Raw genomic sequence first — 21565 nt, 5'->3', positions numbered from 1 at the left:
ATAATGAACATGATTACATAAAATTATTTTAGATAATGATTACATAAATTATTTTACATAATGATTACATAAAATTAGTTTACATAATGATTACATAAAATTATTTTACATAATGATTACATTAAATGAACAGGATTATATAATTAAGCATTATTAATTTTCAAGACATGTACAGTAACAATGATTCTTGTAGTCAACTCTAATTGTGCACTACAAATAAATACATTAATGCTCTACTAGCCACAGTGACAACTAGGCCAGATAGTGTGCTATTAACACATAGAAAAACAAGTGTTTATGTAAATACATACATTTCATTATGTAAGCATAAACATACATATTACACTACACACAGCAATTAAACCATAAATTAAACCTAGTTATTAATATACATTTAAACCACATTTAATAAATATTCAATTCACATATTTTATAAAATACAGCACTATCCAAAAACTGTTAGTTTACCCTGTACCGCAGAAAGAGATTGCACTTTAGGAAGACCAATCTAAAAGTAGAATTAGATTATAAAAATACAGTATAGTATAAATGGTTAGAAATTCCACAATTATTGTTTTTCTATATGTAGCATAGACTTGCCCCAAGTCTTTTTTTATGTTAGTTTACCAGTCAGTGTTTCGATTTTTGTCTGAATACTGTGAAAATACGAGTGTATGTATTATAAATATGAAACGCCATATATGCCAAAACATCTGAAACAGTCTACTATATATTACACAATACAGTATAACAATACACAGATTAAAAATTAAGACTACCACCCCAAATTGAATTACCTTGTTTTATAATATACCAGTAAAAACAGTTAGCACATTAAATATTTTTCACTACCACCAGTGATAAAGTACAAAATGGAATGTTAAAAAAATATTCAGATATTTTAAAATAAATATTTAATCAATACATAAATAAATACATACATGTGCAGCCAAGGAATGAGTTCGTTTGGTGTGCTGTAAATATTAATTACTTATTTACACAGTAAATGGGGAATGTGTACTGTATTAATTAGTATATGCAGAGTATATAATATAATGATTTTCACTGCATTTGTGCTCTTTTCTATGGGAATTCTACTATAATACTAGAAAAAATCATACAATTATTTTCATAAATTTTATTAAATTACTACACATACATACATGTAAAGCATTATATATAAAAGCACACAAGGAAATTATACAAAGTATAAAAGAACCCTGTTATACAATTAGTAAATAACATTCCATATAAATACCTCAAACACTATTATTTAGTCTCTCAAATTCATAAAATGTACCAAAACTACTACAAAAGTCTATAAATATAATACAGTAACTCTAAACTTGTAGCGAAAGTAAAATACAATACAATACAATACAATACAATAGTAGCCCTATTAAGGGGACATCCAACAAGTGTCCCCTTAATAGGGGTGTCCTAAAAGTGGGTCTCTACTGCAATAAGGGACTTTCACACCTGTTCCGGTGCTGGCAAATCAAATCGAACGCCAATGTTTTTGTTTTCACGCACACGCATATTAATTGATACATAGCTGCATGGAGCATCGTGAAAATGAAACATTGACATTTGATTTAATGGCGCCGGATTGGAACTGTGCTGGAACTGGTGTGAAAGACCCTTTAGAGGTATTAAGCTTCCGTTTCCACTATCATTTTCTCTTGTATTTTACATCTTTGTGTAGGATTTAAATCTGAAGCTTCATCCACTTCCATCCCAATCTCTTCCTCTGAGATCAGTTCTTCATCCGTCAATTCCTTCACAGCATCCTCAACAGTTTCGAACATGAACTTTTCAATGTTTGGTGCTTTACTCCTTGTGAGCTTCATCCTAACTTTGTGCTGAAATTATTTGTTACATGTGTTATAGAGGATGGATAAACTATTTAATAATTTATCGTGCTTATAAACCAAGTCTCATTTTAGGCTTGAGGAGTGGAGTTGAAAGAGTTGTGAGTTACAACACTGGCACTATGTCAGGATTGAACCCTGGACCTTGGGATTGGAAACATGTTAAGCACCAAGCTACAGCTCCACTACAATTTAACAAAGAAAGAAATATAAGTATTAACCCTGGGCCTAGTCTGTAGGAACTTCTATTCAGAGGACGCCCCTAATAAGAAGACACTTTCCTGTGAAAGGAAAAAGCAATACAGTATTCTTTCATCACTACCGCCAACCAATATTCAGGGGCCATACCTACAGTACTAAGGGACACCGCTTAGGGGACACTTTTATTAGGCTCCGAAGTTGCTCCCTTAGGGTTCTACTGTGTGATACAGATGTTTTGTTCTTTCAAAATGCATAAGATCATAGAATAGGAGTCAGATTTATAAAATTTGCTTCAACAAACAAATTATCTTAATTTTGTTTAAAATCAATGCTATACTTACTTGGACGCATGCAAATGCAATTTGAACATTTAGCAGCTTACAGTCATTTAAAAGATTGTTAAGAGCCTATAACAAAATAAAAATAATAATTTTCAATGAAAATCAACAATTTTTACTAAATATGATAATACAATTATGAAAAAAATCAGGCATAGTGATAGCTTATGCTCTGTCTGCACTATCAAACTTTTTGTGAAAAAAAATGTGATGTGCCCATATATGGACATGATGATGTCATATCACTACCATTTTTGGGCATATCACTATCATACTTGGACACATCACACTTTTTCTGTCAAACTAGTTTGATAGTGTAGACATAGCTTAATAACCCTACAAAAATCAGTTTGCTTGAAATCAGTTTTAAATTTTGTAACCCACCTTCTCAAAAGGGATAAACTCGGGGTGGAGTGGGTATAAAATATTGTAATTTATTAATATAAAGTTTACCTCAACGACCGAGTAATCGGTGTCAGCAACATGTGTGAAGTCAAAGACAACTGAGTTAGCGTCATCAATAAACATCACATGCTCATCCAAAATAGTTTCAACCTTATTGAGGGCGGGATAATTCAAACCTCGTTCTAGTTTGATTACAGTAACACTACCGACTTTACGTGTCTAGAAAGACAAAATAGATATTATGTGTCAAATGTAATTGTAATCGTATATTACATTTTTGAATACTACTATTTGATTGGTCTATTTAACCGTTCTTTGAATCATTTGATTGGTTACCAATAATCTATCTACTCACATTAATTACTTAATTATGTAATTAATCATATCCAAATATTCAATTGTATTTCCTAAATACATTTTGTACAAATTTATTCTGAAATTTTTATTAACACAAATTTAACAAATTATATAAAGTAACAAACTATCTAAAGGTAGATAACAAACTATACACAAGTTAAATTATATAAGGCAACTCACTTTAGCACCAGGACGAGATATTGGTCCTAGTAAAATTAAAAGATCTACACCAATGCCAATCAAAGTTCCGTATTCTACACCCAACAACAAGGACAAAAAGAATGTGGAGAAAAGTGTGACAAGATCCAACTCTGTAAAAAATATAGTAATAATTTAACCAAAATAGATTTAAATATGAGATTGATAAATGGAAATATATACTGCTAAAGCTCTTTCTACACTATCAAACTAGTTTAACAAAAAAAATTTGATGTGCCCAAATATGGTAGTGATATGCCCAAATATGGTAGTGATATGCCCAAATATGGTAGTGATATAATTATCATCGTATCCATATAAAGTCTGATAGTGTAGACAGAGCTAAACAGAAATAAAATAAGCAAACGTTATACTTACTCCGAACACGCCAAAGATTTGGAACAATTTTATAATCAACCATAAAGATGACCGAGTATATGATAACAGCTGCTAGTGAAGATTTTGGAATGTACTGAAAAAGTGGTGTCAGACAAACGAGGGAGATGAAGACGAGGGAGCCCGTCAGGAGCCCTGCTAAAGGTGAACGTACTCCGCTTTGAGAGTTGATGGCTGACCTGTGTGAATGCAAGATATATTAGAATATTAAATGAGTAAAGCTCTGTTTACACTATTAAACTATCAAAAATTCCCATATGGACATGATGATGTTATATCACTACCATATTTGGGTACATCACACTTTTGTTGTCAAACTAGTTTGGTAGTGTAGACAGAGCTTAAGAGTTGTTAATGATGAATTCGGTGATCCAGGCTAGCCTACATTGTCCAGGTTTAAGTGGTGTATAAAAGATAAGTGAAACAGTCATTGAGATTTTATAGTTATATAATTATCTTTAAATATTTTTATTTTTACCTTGAAAAACTGCCAGTGACTGGGTATGCTGATAAAAGAGAGCCTCCCAGATTACAAGCACCTAGACAAAATACACAAATAAATGTGAACAAAATTATCTCATATATCATTAAAACAATTATGAGGTTAGGGTATTGAAGAGTTGAATTCCCAGTGTTGTGTGACTGGAAGGTATGTTTAAGCCACATTTCCATGATTTGTCACCAGTATTAATTGACTTACCTAATGCAATTAGTTCTTGGTTCGAGTCTATTTTGTAGTTCCCCTTACGACCTGAAATTATAAAAACACACATTATATGTTTGGTTTTAATGCTTAGAAATTTTGTATGAAAAGCTAATACATTGTAAATAGGATAATTATAGTAAGAATTTTACAATAATTTATTTATTAAAATAAAAATAATAAAACTGAATGCCTACCAAAGCCTTTACCAATTGCAACATTTTCTAGAAATCCAATCAGTGGGATTAAAATTATTCCAGAATTTAATACCTACAAGAGAACAAAGAGAAATTGATTCTATTACCAAACTTAATCAATATAAATGGCAAGTTATAATTGTTATCCGCCAAAAGACTACAGACAATCATCATTAACATATATAATATAAATCCAAAGGCAAATTACTTTTAAAATGACAATGATGTGTGTAACAATTGATAGAGTTGAGAATGGACGATTTAAAGTATATATGTGTAACTTACCTGAAATATATTCGGAGCAGAGAAATCAGGAAGCTTGATTGGTGGGATGCCAGCGGTCATGTTACCAGTAAGAACAAATGGGCTTACGCCGTCAGTTTGTAAAAAGTATGCCAATACACATGTTATCATTACAACAACAGCATTGCGTGCTGATAAATAAACAAACAGATTTGTAAAGTTACTATTAGTTGTTGTGTGCTGTTTCACCAATGAGTATAAATAAATAGGCTCATATAATTATCTTGCAAGATTTTGTTATAATCACAATAAAAGAATTATGAATTTTCAAAGAGTAATAAAATAAGAGAAATGTACCATACCTGTTCCTATCAACCACATAATTTTCAGAACTACTTTTTTCCGAGTAGGCATTATTGTATCTTGTAGGTGCTTAGTCTGTCGGTCACTGTATTGTTTGCAGCACTTTAATCAAATGATATTTGAAATTAAAATGTTGCAACAAGAAAGAACAACAATATGCAGGCGGGATTAAACAGCCATGTCTTTTTAAAATAAAATAATGACTACTTTTTTTTTTTGCAACCCATTTTATCATTTTATTAAATCTTCACCCCCCCCCCCCCCCTTCTCTAATCTATAATGCTGGATCCGCCCCTGATATGTATAGCAAAACTATGAAAAAACATACATGTTTAAATTGAATACATTAACGATTAATAATTTCAACTTTGCTTACCCTCAAAACAGCAAGAACTAATATACAACAGATTCCTAAAATTGTGTCCCATTTTCTAACCCAGAAAAAAAAAATTATTACTGTAATAAACGAATAAAAAAATATTGGTTTATGTTACAAGATTATGCCCAAATTTGGGCAATACTATGTATGGGCATGATCATGTACACTATGGGCTAAATGTCCTAATATGTGTACAGGTACATATTATGAACATGAATACATTACCAAATATGGGGGTTATGTTTTCTTTATATGGGCATAATAATACATAAGAGGAAAACCGATATTAAAATCTTAATTTGCTTTACCTTATGTCTGGGATGACTTTAACTAATTCCTTCACATCGTGAAAGAATGACTCTGACGCCATTTTGACGCCAAATATATTCTTCAACTGACCAAAGCCAATGGTGATAGCTGCGGCTGAAGTGAACCCAGATATCACCACAGTTGAGATGAAATTTGTAACAAAACCTAAACAAACAAAAGTCATTAATGAAAACAATTGTCATTCATTAGTAAATCAATACAACAATTTTTTTTTACATAAATAAGCATATTTCATACCATTTCATACTCTGGCTATATTATAATTTAATTTGAAAGGATTTTCATTTTTTAATACTAAATAGCATTGTTGACAAATGTAAACAAATTAGAACATGGAAAGCAAGGTTTAAACTACTTTCACACTGAGACCCGATTTAATTCCAGATAAAGATAATATTATAGTGTTTAAGAATAGAATTTCTCAATCGGATTCTGTACAATAGGTATGTGTGAACACAGAGCAAAACAAATACAGTTTTCTTAGGCCAGCGGACAGAAACAGTGTGAACAGAGCTTTACAGAAAACTGATTTTGCTATTAGAAAAAAATAAGGGCATTTAATTTTTCTGTCAACAGGGATAACGTTTCATAACAAATATGCTGACAAACAGTTTGAACTTTACAGATATATAATCAATTACGGTATGCAAGAATGGGTAGCAGCCTATAATCAGAATTCAATTCAAACAAAATCAATACACAGGAGATTGTATTGTGAGTTTATAGTGTTATTTGATTTACTAATCAGGCTGTCAATTGCACGAATTAAAAAACATCAGTAAAGTCTATTAAAGAGAGATTTTACAGTTTGTTATTTAGAGATTGTATACAAGTGATAATATTTGTTTCATGCAGTGTATACAATGTATATAATATTACAACAATTATTTTTGTATCTACAATATAAATTTTTATTTTATTTTAACCTGTACAGGCTGCAAGGTCAAATAATGAAACTATCTATAGTATTCTAATCTTTTTAATAACAGAAAACCAAATACAAGTTTTACATCTGAGATTTGAATTTTATTAATGAATGGTTTACTGTTAGCTATTTTGATGTACAGTACCAACATAAGAATGATAGCTTAAAAGTCCAATTGAATACAATCATTAATAGCAAATATTAAAATAAAAGTCATGCAGATCTAAAATTGATGAGGGAGCGGACGTGAAACTAAAATTTTTTTATATCGTCTGATCAATTTAATCAAGTATATTTACCAAGGTGAAATACTCCCATGACGAATTGTATAAGCCCGCAGAAAAAAGCAAGAAGGATAGCGTAAGTTGGATCATTCGTCTCTGGGTCATCCGCCAATGCAACACCGTATCCACTGACCAAGAGGGACATGATGGCTGTCGGACCTATACTTATGTCACGTGACATTCCCAGAATGCAGTAGATAAAACCACCGAGTGCTGCGGCATATAGACCATGCTGTAAGTGGAGTAATGTGATATTTGTTCAATAATATTTTTTTTCTTATATCATACTTAATCATGCAATCTTTGATATAGGTGTAATGTAATAACATAACATTTTAAACAAAATATCATTTAAAATAAAAAATATTGTGCAATAAAAATCAATTTTTTAAATATTGACTTCAAAGATGACTACCCTCAAATTAGGTTGAGTTTCTAGATGTTTAGTTTCTGAATAAAGATGCCTTGATATATATAATTTGTTTCACATTGTATTTTTGGATTTATAGTAATATTTAGTGTTAAACTCTGTCTATACTACTGTAGCAAACTAGTTTGACAAAATATAGTAGTGATGTGACATATTTGGGCACACCACATTAACACATTTGTCACATAAAGTTTGATAGTGTAGAAAGAGCTCTAGGTGCAATGTTGATTCCATTGTAACAAAGAATGTTAGCATTCATATTAGCATATAATTACTAATAATTTAATAATAATTTATTTGAAAGCTACACTTTTGAAACAGTGGCACACTTCTTGAATGAAGGTGCATCCAGAGTAAGTAAAATAAAAGTTAAGGGAAAAAAAATGATTTAACAATTTACAAGTATCTGTGGAAAATAATAATTTAAAAACATTAACTAAAAAATAATCATCTATTCATTACCTGTATTGGTAATTTAGCAATATTAGCGTATGCTAAGCCTTGAGGAAGAACTGTAAGTCCTACTGTTAGTCCAGCTATGATGTCACTAATAATCCAGTCTTTCTGATACCGTGGCAACCAAGTTATAATCGGAAACCGGTGTTTCCATCTTTCTTTTGAACAATATGAGTTGACACTTTTCTTGATTTTTGTTTGTGCTTTTATTTTTGTTTCCATTTTTATTTGAATTCTTGCTTTGTATAGTGATTCTGTGGAGAGAAAAAACAGTTTAATATGGTTTTAATATTCATTAAAGATAATATCTGAGCTTTTGATTGCGAGGACCATTTACCAACCTAAGACAGGTCAATCGATGTGTCATCGGTCGTTGCCTAAACCTTTCCTAGAAACCATCAAACCTTTGTCGAGGTGAGGAGCGAGAAAGTGGAGTTGTGGCTTGGTGGTTATGATGCTCGGCTACCACTCTAAGGGTCCTGGGTTCAAGTCCCGTCACATGTCAGGATTTTTTCTAAGGACCAAATTACTCCACTTCCAAAGACTTGTAATAAGACTTTGTTCATGTATAGCATCTTGTGTATATGTTTGTCTTGTGAACCTCTGAGGGTCCCTAATGATCAGCAATAGCTGGATGGATCACCCTCATTAAATATGGTTAAAAAAAAAAAAAAAAAAAAAAAAAAAAAAAACTGTATCTCAATATTTCTGCATGAACACAATGACATAAACTAACATGACATAGCTTTTGTCGTCAGTCGTCACAAATAGAAAGCTTCCTAATGAGTGGAAATAGGATGACCACAAACAAACAAGTTAGGATTGGCTGCTACTACAGAAATAAGACAGGGAGTTGTAAAATTGTAAAACTCCCTGATAAGACGTTCCGATTGTGAGAGTTGTTTATAAACTCAAATTTTATTGATGTTTCGGTTCTTATTCAATTTTATAAAAATCAGTCATTAAAACCTAAAAATGAGAGTACTAATACACATTATAGGCCTACAGTACATTATAATTAAATTTATAACTAAAAATAATGTTTATAAATATAACTCCATTCTAGTCTTACCAAGTTGTTGAGTCAGAGAAAATGAAGTTACACTTTACAGCAGAGTTCAGAGCTTAGTAGACTAAATAAATACAGGTACCAACATATTTGATTAAATCACTATTATTTATTAATTATAATTGTCTATGATAAGAGATATTGAGATAATAATACAATTCATAATATTATTAATTCGCATTATTTCTTTTAAAATTGTGTTGCCTTGGACTTTCTTTAAATTTAATAGCATTAATCTCTAACTGATGGGAGATTAGTTAAACAAGTTTCATTCATTTATTCAGAGTGCAGTCTTTGATTATCCTTTGAATGCAATTGCTTCAATGTTGCCTAATGTTGTTCTACACAAATCTGAAGGTATTAAAAATCTCTATGGATTTCTGATTTGGTTGGGCAGTAACTGCATAGTTCACATAATCCTCTGTAAGACTATAATCTCTGGTATAAACAATGACTCCTTGTTCCAAAAATGTACTTAGGGCCTGTTCGTAGGGGTTGAAAATACCAGCTTATTCCCGATTTCCGTTCGCGTGATCCAATTAACTTTTGCCTCAGGCTACAAAAAATTCGAGGCAAAATGTTCACCAAATTTACAGGTTATTTCAGCGATAATCCAATTATACTCGGCCTTCGAGGATAATAAATCTCCGATAGAGGCAATGTGTCAAATTTTGACAAACGTTCGCTGCCTAGGCCCGTCATTTCTCCTACGAAGCTCTTCCATATACACCCTTCGAGAGCGATCGTCAGCTGGTGCTGTCCTTGTTGGTGTAGACCGCTTAGTAGGCCTAGCTGGTCGGTGGTGTTTCCGTCGTGTAACATTGGGCTCAAATTCTTCGTCAAGGAGTAAAATAATGGTCGTCAGGAGAAGGCATATTTCGGCAGGATTATCGGCGTTAAGAGGCATAAGGTTTGTCGCAAGGATAAGCAGTGTAAAAGGTAGCAAGTAATTGTTATTGTAAAGAAAGATCGCGAGTAAAAAATATACAACATGAAACTAGCGTGCGAAAATTGGGTCGTAGGTTGTAAAGACAACTGACCTTAAAACGTAATTTCCGGTTTGTGATTCGTCGATTAAGCATTTAAGCGGTTAAATATTTCAAGTACGAACAACGTTCAATTTATAACCCGAGGCATGAGTGAAATTAAGCGCTTATTTTAACCACCGTACGAACACGACCTAAGCGAGGTGAAAGTGATGAGTTCAATTAGCCTGGTCAAATTTTACGGCCATCTATAGCCTAGGCCTAGCCTGACGTTGGTTGTATAGTTTCTGCATTAATTGTCTTTCTGTTTTTTCCAGAATTCGTTGATACAAATTGGGGAAAACCTGGTATTTTGGGGAAAACCTGGTATTTTGGGGAAAACCTGGTATTTTCGCTGAAAAGTTATAAGTCTTCCATTGTTTTGTCCTCACGATCGATGAAATTATTAGAATCAACTTGTTTTTTTCCATTTTTAACCGTATAGACGAAACAAGTTATTTCAATAGGACCATATAGTATTTATTTTTACATTAATGAAGTTTGTGACCTTAATTAGATCTAGAAAACGTAGAGAATGAGGACTTAATCTGCTTAACGGGTAGCTCCGGTATAACATGACATTTAAAATCACCAAAAAAAAAGCTTAATTCAACTTCTTGACGTTCACTCTGCTTAACTGTAGTAAAAAATATAAGTATTATTAATGCTATTTTTTTTATAATTAAAAAAAAAATTTTTTTAGCCGGAGCCTGGAGCTAACCTTTAAGTTAAATATTTTAACAATTTAATAAAGAAAATAAAATATTAATTATTTTTATAATCAGTATGTGACACTAAAACTAGATATTTTTGGCATTCATTTGAGAGGCCTATAGTAAGCTTGGTCTGCATTTATTTTAGATTATTATCTGCATCAGTATAAATCATAACACGGACAAAAATCAAAAACCTAAAATTGTAGCCTTGGCATAGGCACACGAGTCCCCAACGTCAACGAAAGTGGACTGGCCTGCTGTGAATGTCGTGACCACCTGTGAAACATAGAGAGGCCTGGATGGAGTGCAAATAAAACTATATTAAACTATTAATAACATGCTGTTACTTACTGGTATCATTTAAATCTTCATTGCACGATTGAACATTTTATTCCATCACATCGGTATCGGTGTTTTTAAAGCGGATAACCTACCCGCATATTCATATGTGTACTCAAGTTGTTTTTACATTTTTGGCTCAAATCTTTCTCTGAAAGCGAGAAAAACACGTTTGCCGCCCTCTGGAGGGCGGGGAAAATTACAGGAAAACTTTACCTTTAAATTATTAATTTATTATAAAAAATGTTTAATTCGTTTATTAGTTTATGATTGTTCATTAAATTATACTTGTCTGAATGGAGTACAACTTGGTTGATGACTTGAACCAGGGAATATTATTTACCATAACATTTTAGTTTACTGTACATGTTTTAGTCTGAAGCATTTTCCATAAAACCAAAGTTAGGCCTACTTGTTGTGAGGCACGCACCATAACGGATTTTTTATTCATCATATTTCCATAACAAAAGCACTTTGGGACTTCAACCCGATTATCATTGTAAGTGTAAAATTTAGTTTTTACATTCTTTTGTACTCTTTTAAAAAGAAAAAAATGTCTACAAGCCTACGAGACCGCAACACGATTCAATGTTTGGTTAAGTCTGTATAAAATAGTAGAATCAACAAAAAATATAGTTTTAACAGATAGAAGAACCCTACTCAATTAGCCCACTCAATAGGCAAAATTGTCACTGACTCGGTAAGTTCATATTATATTTCTATACATAAGTTAGGCCTATACTACCATACGTATTGCGTCGGTCCAAATTTGGTATCCAATTTGATATGACTTTTATTGAGTAATTACTTGTGAAAGCATTGACAGAATAGACGACGTCCGACTCGTGCTACGTGCTACATAGTCATGTATTCAATAGTTGTTTTTATTTATTTTTTTTAGGTGCGAGACTGGAATGACGGATTAATCCTGTGCCGCCAACATCGTCGTTACTAAACACTGTGTGTAACGCGTATGAACGTTAAAAGCGATACAAAACGAAAAGTAACATGGGTAACAGCTCAAATAAATTCACAACATCAGAGAGGTTGCTAAAGTACTGCAAGCCCGGTGATATCTTAGAAATACAACATTTAAAATCATCTTTCAATCATTGGGCAGTCTATATTGGTAACGACGAGCTAATACATGTCAGATTTCCTTGTGTGAAAAAAGAAAAACTTAAATCCGTTTCCGGGAGTAATCTAATGCGTGTAAATAACGACAAACACGGTAAATTATTTTATAACATACCTTCGCTGGGTAATGATGATGTTATAGAAACTGCGTACAAACATTTAGGAGTGGACTGGTTCACAAAGCAGTACTTCGGTTGCGAGATGTTTGTGATATTATGCAGATTCGGTGTTAAGGTAAACTTGAAAGAACTTTATTTGAAAACGGGGGACGGACACATTGGAGTACTACCTAGTAATGATGTGACGTCATTAACCAATCCGCTCGTGACGTATGGACATCAACAACATGAGCACATAATTGGAATATGAAATTTGACATCGTCTGAAAGACTTTTGGGACATTTTGGTGAAATCGGTTTACTTGTAATACGACTTAAACGAAAGAGGATGTTGTCTTATTTATAACTGCAGGTCGTTTTTAATACTTAGTATTGTTTTATATACAGCCCACGTGTGTGTGTGTTAAAGGAATATTTTCAATAAAATTTATTATTAAACAAGAAATATTTCTTACAAAAAACGCCGCGTAACTTTTTGACTGGACAGTTGTAAGAACAGTCTTCATTAATCTAATATAACAGGTCGGCCAATCAAAACGCAAGTGAACAATTGGGACTTTACTTGTGATTTATGTCATTGGCCTGTCAGCACAGTGGTTTCTTTCTAGAATTAAACGCACAAACTTGTATTGGGAATAATGTATGTGCTTATTACTATCGCATTTAGGTATTGATAATAATAATAATATGGCTTTTGAATATATAATTACTGTCTGTAGAATAACATTTATACATTTTCGGTTCGCGATGAAAAGTTATATGAATGGATTTGTAATAGGTATTTATAATAATAGTATATGGGTTGTATTATTGCTAAGCTATCACCAAATCGCGTTGTAACATTATTTCTCAGGGTTTTTTGCACCATTGATCAATACCAAACGCGTATCGGTATTATTTTTAATGAATCATTACATTAATAAAAATACCCAATTAAATCAATCGCGTCAGTCCAATTCCGACTTATGTTTCGATCACATAGTTCTGTGTCTACACTGTCCCAACTAGTTTAACAAAAAAAGTGTGATGTGCCCAAATATGGTAGTGATATGCCCGATTATCGTAGTGATATGACATCATCATGTCTATATAATATGGGCACATCATATTTAGTTTGATAGTATAGACAGAGCTTAAGGATTATATTTAAAAAAAGTTTTCTTCCATTTTGAACGGAAGTATTTATTTGTTTATAAGCCCAATTTTCCAGTCTTAATTTTACATTTTGAAAAAAAGTATTTATTTGTTTATAAGCTCAATTTTCCAGTCTTAATTTTACATTTTGAAAAAAAAAGTATTTTATTTGTTGATAAGCCCAATTGTGCAGTCTTATTTTACATTTTGAACGAAAGTATTTATTTGTTGATAAGCCCAATTTTGCAGTCTTATTTTACATTTTAAACGAAAGTATTTATTTGTTGATAAGCCGAATTTTCCAGTTTAATAATAATGACCCCTTCCACAGTACTTATACCATATACATTTTACATGATATTGACCGTGGGTTCTTTACGCCTCTGATGCATTTGTTTTTATTGTACCTTTTTAATAAATTATTATATGTTTAGGCCTAATCACACCCAATTTAATGAAACGGTCAGATTCCGATTTCAATTGAACGAAAGTAGTACTGTATTTATTATTCATTGATAAGCCAAGGGTCCCATGGCGTTAGCCGATATCTTGAGCATTTGACTCTTGTGTCAACCTGTAACACAAATCATTCTTCAAAATCTAAAGAAAGAACCTCACACGTCTTTTTTGTGAGTGATACACTATGGATATGCCCACGGAAATAATATGTGGACATTGCAAACAATCATAGGCCTACAGTAACAAACATAACATGGCTAATATTAAATAAGCATAACATTCAGACTTGCTTGTTTTCTAGTGGATTTTTATTTACTTTAGCATGTAGAATAAAACTAGTAACAGTGGCTATATTAATAATTATACTGATTATCCTTGATGTTATCGCGTCTAATAATAAAATATTTTGTTGTTGATAAGCCCAATTTTTCAGCCTTGATTTTACATTTTGAACGAAAGTATTTATTTGTTGATAAGCCCAATTTTGCAGTCTTAATAATGACCCTTCCACAGTGCATTTTACATGATATTGACCGAGGGTTTTTACGCCTCTATAGCCACTGATCAATACCATAATTAATGTACTTTTTTAAATGAATATTGAAATGTTTCAACATACCCAATTAAAAAAAACGGTCCGTTTTCGAGTTCAATCTTTTGATTAGAGAGGTTGGAGTTTCATTTTGAACGAAAGTATTTATTTGATTGATAAGCCAAATTTCTAGTCCTAATGATTTGAGATTCAACGGGTTTTGCTTTCAATTGTATAATAATATAATTATATATATATATATATATAAATATAATATTAAGTATAATTATGAATTCACCAACACTTTCAGGCCCGGGGCCGAGTTTGTGTAGACCAGACTTCCATGCACAGCCACATGTTAAGGAATATGAATCTCTTTATGATTTTAATATGGTTCGAAATGATATTACACAACAACGATTAGACAGCAACTGTGCAAGAGTCCAACTAATAAAATCGGAATGATCAATTAATTGAACATTTACAGCATAAGGCCCATACACTAGGACGATAACGATCGACGATAAATAGACAAATGTGCATTTTTAATACATAAACCAAAAGAAATATAAACAATTCCTTTGATGAAAATTATATTTTCACACGTCCAATCAAATGATGTCATGATTAGTAAGACCAATAATATCGTGACAATACAGTGATTTTATTGTTTTTATTTATCATGACGTCATTTGATTGGAATTTGAAAAACATTATTTTTATCAAAGACAGCATAAATGATTATCCTATAGGTCTAGAACGAAAACCTTTCTAATTTCTTTTGGTTTATGTAAAAAAAATGCATGCTATATATTTATCGTCCGTCGTTATCGTCATAGTGTAATTGGGCCTTTATACAAAAAAAAATAAATTGATTACGAAGTTACATGTCATTTTCACCTATCACCAAAGAACTAACCTTTTCAAAACTAATTAATTGTTACGAAGCCAATTTATATTATATATTTCATTAAAACTGAACTTTACGGTAAATGAAGAGTAAGTATCAGTTAATATGAATAATATAACTAGTAGGTCTATGAACTTGCGTCCAGACACAGAACTGTGACATTACCATCATAAATGTTGAAACCACTTATAAAACCTTTTTTTTAAAGAAAATATAATTGTGTTAGGAGAAGGCTAATAAACAAATAGATAATGTACAAACCTTTTTCTGGATTAATTAATGGAGCAGGCGTTCCTAATAATCTGCTGCTGCTACCTAGACTGATTGTTCACCTTCTGACGATAATTGATTGGACCCCCCACGGCATCTGATAACCAACAAAAAATTTACGAGGACTGTTTCAATGATTTAATATCTGACGGCGTATTATTATAACATTGGCCTAGATTGACAGTCAAAGAAAGTCATTGTAAATACCTCCCTTTATGTTGACAGAGCCAAAATAAAGTTTTGACCATTATCGAATGATTATTTGACAGTGACTTATTATAATACCGGCCTGGTTGACAGCAAAAACGAAGTTATTATTTATTGATCAAGATTTTACAGATTTCCGTCTACATCTCAATAATACTGTATTATCAGCAAAGGCTTTCATATAGACTCTCTTCTCCCAGACGTTTTTTGGGTCCAGCAGCTACCTATAAATTATAGTCGAGTTTCCAAATTCACAAAACTGTCAGCCTTAGATACTAAAGCTACCGCTATGAAACAGCTTATTAATGAATGTGTCCTCCTGGGACATAGCTGGCTAGAGCCGCGGCGCGAAAAAATGTTGTGCTGTTGTAATTCTTAGTAGGAGGTGTACATTAGATAATTGACTATTTTTACTGTAATTAATTACAGTAAGTCAATGACAAAAACCAATTATTTATATTCGGATTCTAGAGCGTATTTTTACGCGTCCGGCTCTGCACACGCGCTAAAGCGGAAGTTGCCACACGCGCGTATGAATGTCGCACTTCCGAATCAGGTGGTACGCGCAGCGGGTGCCGCCAACAAAATGAAAAACGGTCTGCTGCCCGCTATCACTCGTTGAAGTAAGACTTCCGGTTTTTTTGCGCGTGAAGGTCTTTGATACAAATGGTCTGCCGCCATCTACGAGGTATTTTCCAAAGTGTACTAGGACATATATGCAAGGTATACAGCATACTGTGTACAATTTCCACATCATTATCTTCTAATACTGTATCAGCTACTACCAATTTCAGAAGTTTAAAAGACAACAAAAACAAAAAACAATTCGACTTATTTTATGTACTATATTTTACAATCATTTATTAATAGTGCATACAATTTTAGATAATTTAGATGTACTGTACTTCATTAAAAATTGGTTTGTGCTAATTTTGTACAAAAGGAGATAACTAATTTGAACAAAAAAGATATTACTTGTACTGTACTTGATTTATGGTCATTTTGTACAAAAGGCTACTCTAAAATAGAGCTTGAAAATGTCTTGTGTTTAATATAAACTATACTCTTTTTTTTACAGGGTCTTGCTGTATTTACATTTTATGTACATTAATAGGTATGTCTTTCCCTTAAGCCTTTGAATGTCCCATCTCCTTTAACTGACCCTTTACTGTTAAAACCTCTTGTAATAAATCTTTCAAATATTTAATTTCTTTTGTCATCGATTCTACGGTGTCTTTTAACTCTGTATTGCGATTTTCTAACTCCTCGACCTCGCTTCTGATGGCCATTGTCTCAGTTCGCTTCTTTTCACGGTAACGAGTGGCCGCCTGTTTGTTCTGGTCCTTTTTTCGTTCTCTTCTGGAAGGTTTAACGGTGCCATGCGCAGTCTTAAGGACTGACCTAGCTTTTGATTTTGGAGATGTTTTGACTAATTTAGTGTCTACGGATGGAAGGGGATCTACAGTTACAGTTGGTATTACAGTCAAAGTGTCAACTACAGGGGATCTTAACACAAAAACATCATCAGTGTCTTCGGAGGATACAGGAGATTGTGGGGATAATGACGCATCATCAGATGAAGCAGGGCTGGGTAGGCCAGATGTCGCACTCAGAGCATCCCAAAATTCCTGATCGACAGTCATTGAATCCTCCACTACTGTGCTGCCTCCTTCAACAGGTTGGATGTTGGCTGAATAAGCAACCAGTTGGTTAAGAATTTCGAGATCTGTAAGTTCCGATTTCTCATCATCTACTGCATTTTCTTCTTCCTCTAGGGCGTTTTCCAGAGGAAGCAAGCTTGAAACCGGAAGTGGCTCATCTGAATCTACGTTAGACAGCTCCTGAATATCTTCTAAGAAATTTAGGCTCATTTTTTCAGACATCCAATCGGGAAACAACTCTTTATCTGTAAGACAAAACATAATCACTTACGAGAATTGGTCACTACACTACTCATAAATATATTTCACTATTTTTATGTTGGTCTGGGCCTTATTTTATTATTTTTCCAGGAATATTACCTGTAGAAAATGTAGCATTTTCCAGTTGATCCAAGAGGCTTCCTGTTGAATTGATCAGATCAGAATCTTCCACAGCATTGTGGATGTCTGTATGAGCCTTTTGATCAAGGAGTGGGAGGGAAGAGAAGAGCTCGGGCTCCTCCAGATCCCAGATCCATTGCTCGCTGAAATCCATAGTCGTATTCATCTTTTTCAAATGATTTGTATTCTTTCTGCTTTAGCGGTTTGGTTTCCATTTTGAATTGTCTATGAAAGAATTTAAAAACAAGTGTTATTATTATTTTAATACAAGATAGGGCGCGCCCATCATAGGCTATGCACGACACGGATGCATGCAAAAAAATGCAAATTCGGTATTTGCCACGTCGTCGTTCACTCAAAACAAAAAATCCACCCACCACACTCACTGGCCCTAAACTTCACCGCAAACACATAAATAAAACGCCTAAAAATTATCAAAATTTTAATTAATTATAATATGCTACTTACGCCATGGTGACTGGTGCACCGTATGTTTGATATGCCTGGCGGGTGATTACGAATTAAAACTCCATTTTGCCCTTTGAGCAAACAGACGTACTTCTTTCTTTGATAGTGGTGGAAATGAAATTGACGATATTGCGCGAAACTCTCCGGAAGCAAAACGTGTATTGGCCTAATAACACTAATTCATGCAAAAAGTAATATCCATCCGCAAACAATTGTTTATAAAAACCACAAACGTTACCGCTTTTTAAATATTGTAAACCAGTTAGTGCCGAAAATTAAATTTAATTGTGTAGTAAAAAGGTAATATTTTTGATTATTTTAAAGTATAATGTTTAAAAATGTGTTACTTTCTTTACGCGTAAAGTTATAAATAATTTGATGACGACCATTTTGTATTGCATCAGCCAAATAAATTTGCAATTAAAACTTGCTTCCTATTGGTGGATTGTTACGACATTGATCGCGTTCACGTGAAAGGGTAACGGTGATTGGTCAATATTCATAAACATACATTACGTTATTTATATATTTAGACCTCAGATTGACTGTGTGACGTACTTGATGGAGCCACCTTGTTGATTGGCTCGTTGTGAACCCGAGAAAGTTTAGGAGAGATTATTATATTTTTTGTGAAGTAGATAGAAAATGCCATTCAAAAGTAATGTGAAAAAAGACCAATTAAAACATTATTATCAATATTACAACACATAACATTCAGAATACAGTACTGTAAATTGTGTGTAAAATATATCAAATATTTGAATATATATTTAAAATCATATTAAGCCATTGATGTGACAGTACTCCAGCTCAAAATATTAAGACTTTTTTCCCTCATCATTATTTGCTTTTATATTATTATAGTACAAGAAATATTTCTTACAAAAAACGCTGTTCGCATATTGACGTAACAGTTTTAAAGATATATTGTCCCAAATTTGTTTTTGAATGTGTCATTTTATTGTCACATAATAGTTATTCACGTTAACCATGGATTAAAGAATAGAAGGATATGCATCAACGGTGACATCAAACGATTTTACAACGCGCTTGCCTATACTAAAGCACTGCTGCCAATCAAACAAACACGCTCATTGAACTCCGTGTCTTTAACCGCGGCCCTCTGTAAAACGCTGCGAATCAACTGTTACATTTTTTGAGACCAAAACGTAACCATGTAGAAATCGTATGCGCAGTCTGAATGTTCTATTGACATGTCTGCGTCGATGATTAATTGACAACAAAAATATATTGCTGAATAATTCTGTTTTAGTTACATCACAATCGGACTACGAAAAGTTCACTTTCTTACGACTGGTAATTTTAAGTAGTTGGTAACATTAATAAAATATGCAATTTTTATATTTGAATTATCATTATTTGCCTGCCATCTTCTGTCATTAAAAATTGCGTTAATCTATAGAATATTAAATTATGCATTTGACCATGTATGTTGTTAGCGTGGCCGGTATTCACCCATACAACAATCGTGTAAATCTCCTTAATTATCGATGTGATTATATTTAAATTGTAGTGCCTGGTGATTGGCTAGTGGTTATGTCATCCACATCACATCCAATCACCGGGTCTAATTGAATGAAAACAGCGATCCCTGATCCGGGATTGGCTGGCTATGTATAGTTGCGATTCGTTACCTAGCGGTCGTTTTGAAAAGTACACGCAGGGCAAACTTAATCACGAACAAACGAAGTACCTATTATTATTCACACAAGAAGTAAGACAACGGTGAGTATATAGATCATGATTACACGTTGTATCTACTACACTTAAGATTAGCCTAGGCCTACCTAGGCAGCATCAATGTCGGCAAATCATATGGTTTACTAGTAAGCCTAGAAGGCCTAGGCCTAGTATCCTTGCTGATTTTGTAATTTTACATGTATGTAGGCTGAGACAACAAATAAATAGTTATTGTCTCAGATGTAGGGCTACTACAGGTCATAAAATGCTACTTTAATGTCATAAAAACATTAGCGTAGATCAATCGCGGCAGAAACCTATACTAATTACAATTATAGCATCTACAATTCTAAGCCAATAACAATATAGTATTGTTTTTATCTGGTATATTGATGAAGTAGGCCTACACTAGGGTCTTCACAATAACATACAATGTCATTTAATAACTAGTGGCGTGAGGCCCGGGCGTGAGGCAGAGGCCTGAAGCCACTTGTTTAGGAAACCTAAGTGGCCCTCCAAGTTTCAAAGATCGAGGCCTTGGACGTTTTTAGCATTTTTCGACATATTTTATGCCTGTTCCTCTGGGCACTGCTCATGGGCCCCAAGCTTCGGTTTAGCCAGTGAGCGCACATAGCCGTTACGCCACTGATTATACTGTTCAAATATGTATGAATACATACAGTGCAACAAAGAACGCGCGAAAGAAGCGTAGTCAACAAGGTTAAATGTCGTTGCACATGTGCAGTAAACAATATAATATTAGGCACGCGACCGTTTCGTTGTTACCATGCGGTTAATTAAATTGTAACATTGTGGGCGGTCCGCGGTCTGTCGGCGAGAGTCAAGGAACCCTTGATCTCACGTCGATGCATATCCTTCTATTCTTTAATCCATGCGTTAACCAAACAATTATTCCCCTGAAAAAATGTAATTTAAGGCAAAAAATGTCTGTCAGACAATGGTTTTTGGGCTATAATTAAACGTTTCTTTTCTCTTTTTATACGTAAATAAATATTATTTTTTTGTTACAGAAGTGATCTAACTTGTATTTGAAGTAAAACACAACAAGAATTCCTACTTTGATATGAAACACAATTTCTGTCACTTCTGTCTGGGGGGTCAGGCTTCATCAAGCCTGGATACTTCAACTGTGAAGTATCCTATTACAAACAAAAACTTAAAGGCCCTGTTCAGACCCATGGCGTTAGACCGTTTTAGCGTACAACGTTACTATCAAGGTCACGTTACAAACCGCAGAGAAAAAAACGAGGTGTTCAGACCCATAGCGTACGATTATCGTTACAACGGAAATACGTCATCCAGGTTGTTTCTAGTTGCATATTCATGTGCTCTTACACCCA

General features: G+C 33.3%; 2 protein-coding genes across 3 annotated transcripts; both read right to left on the bottom strand.

Moving 5' to 3' along the window:
* Nucleotides 1–85: 85 nt before the first annotated feature.
* LOC140062220 (sodium-independent sulfate anion transporter-like) lies at nt 86–12539 on the bottom strand. 2 transcript variants are annotated; one of them, XM_072108337.1, is made up of 15 exons: nt 12478–12539; nt 8083–8330; nt 7206–7422; nt 5960–6125; nt 5649–5703; nt 5272–5374; nt 4952–5100; nt 4667–4739; nt 4467–4517; nt 4245–4305; nt 3749–3945; nt 3353–3483; nt 2864–3034; nt 2414–2479; nt 86–1862 (listed from the first exon to the last, which is right to left on the bottom strand). In XM_072108337.1, the coding sequence occupies exons 2-15, from the start codon at nt 8296–8298 to the stop codon at nt 1653–1655; spliced, it is 1866 nt and encodes a 621-aa protein (XP_071964438.1). In that variant the 5' UTR covers nt 8299–8330; nt 12478–12539; the 3' UTR covers nt 86–1652. The 2 variants fall into 2 exon arrangements, with proteins under 2 accessions (XP_071964438.1, XP_071964429.1); XM_072108328.1 differs by lacking the exon at nt 12478–12539 and adding an exon at nt 11238–11407.
* A 4285-nt stretch (nt 12540–16824) lies between these two features.
* LOC140062211 (uncharacterized) lies at nt 16825–18658 on the bottom strand. Its single transcript, XM_072108315.1, has 3 exons — nt 18504–18658; nt 18015–18260; nt 16825–17899 (listed from the first exon to the last, which is right to left on the bottom strand). The coding sequence occupies exons 2-3, from the start codon at nt 18199–18201 to the stop codon at nt 17121–17123; spliced, it is 966 nt and encodes a 321-aa protein (XP_071964416.1). The 5' UTR covers nt 18202–18260; nt 18504–18658; the 3' UTR covers nt 16825–17120.
* Between the last annotated feature and the right edge of the window lie 2907 nt (nt 18659–21565).

The sequence above is a fragment of the Antedon mediterranea genome, chromosome 1 (genome assembly GCF_964355755.1).
Source record: "Antedon mediterranea chromosome 1, ecAntMedi1.1, whole genome shotgun sequence".
NCBI lineage: Eukaryota > Metazoa > Echinodermata > Crinoidea > Comatulida > Antedonidae > Antedon > Antedon mediterranea.
This window is presented reverse-complemented; position numbering and strand designations above follow the sequence as displayed.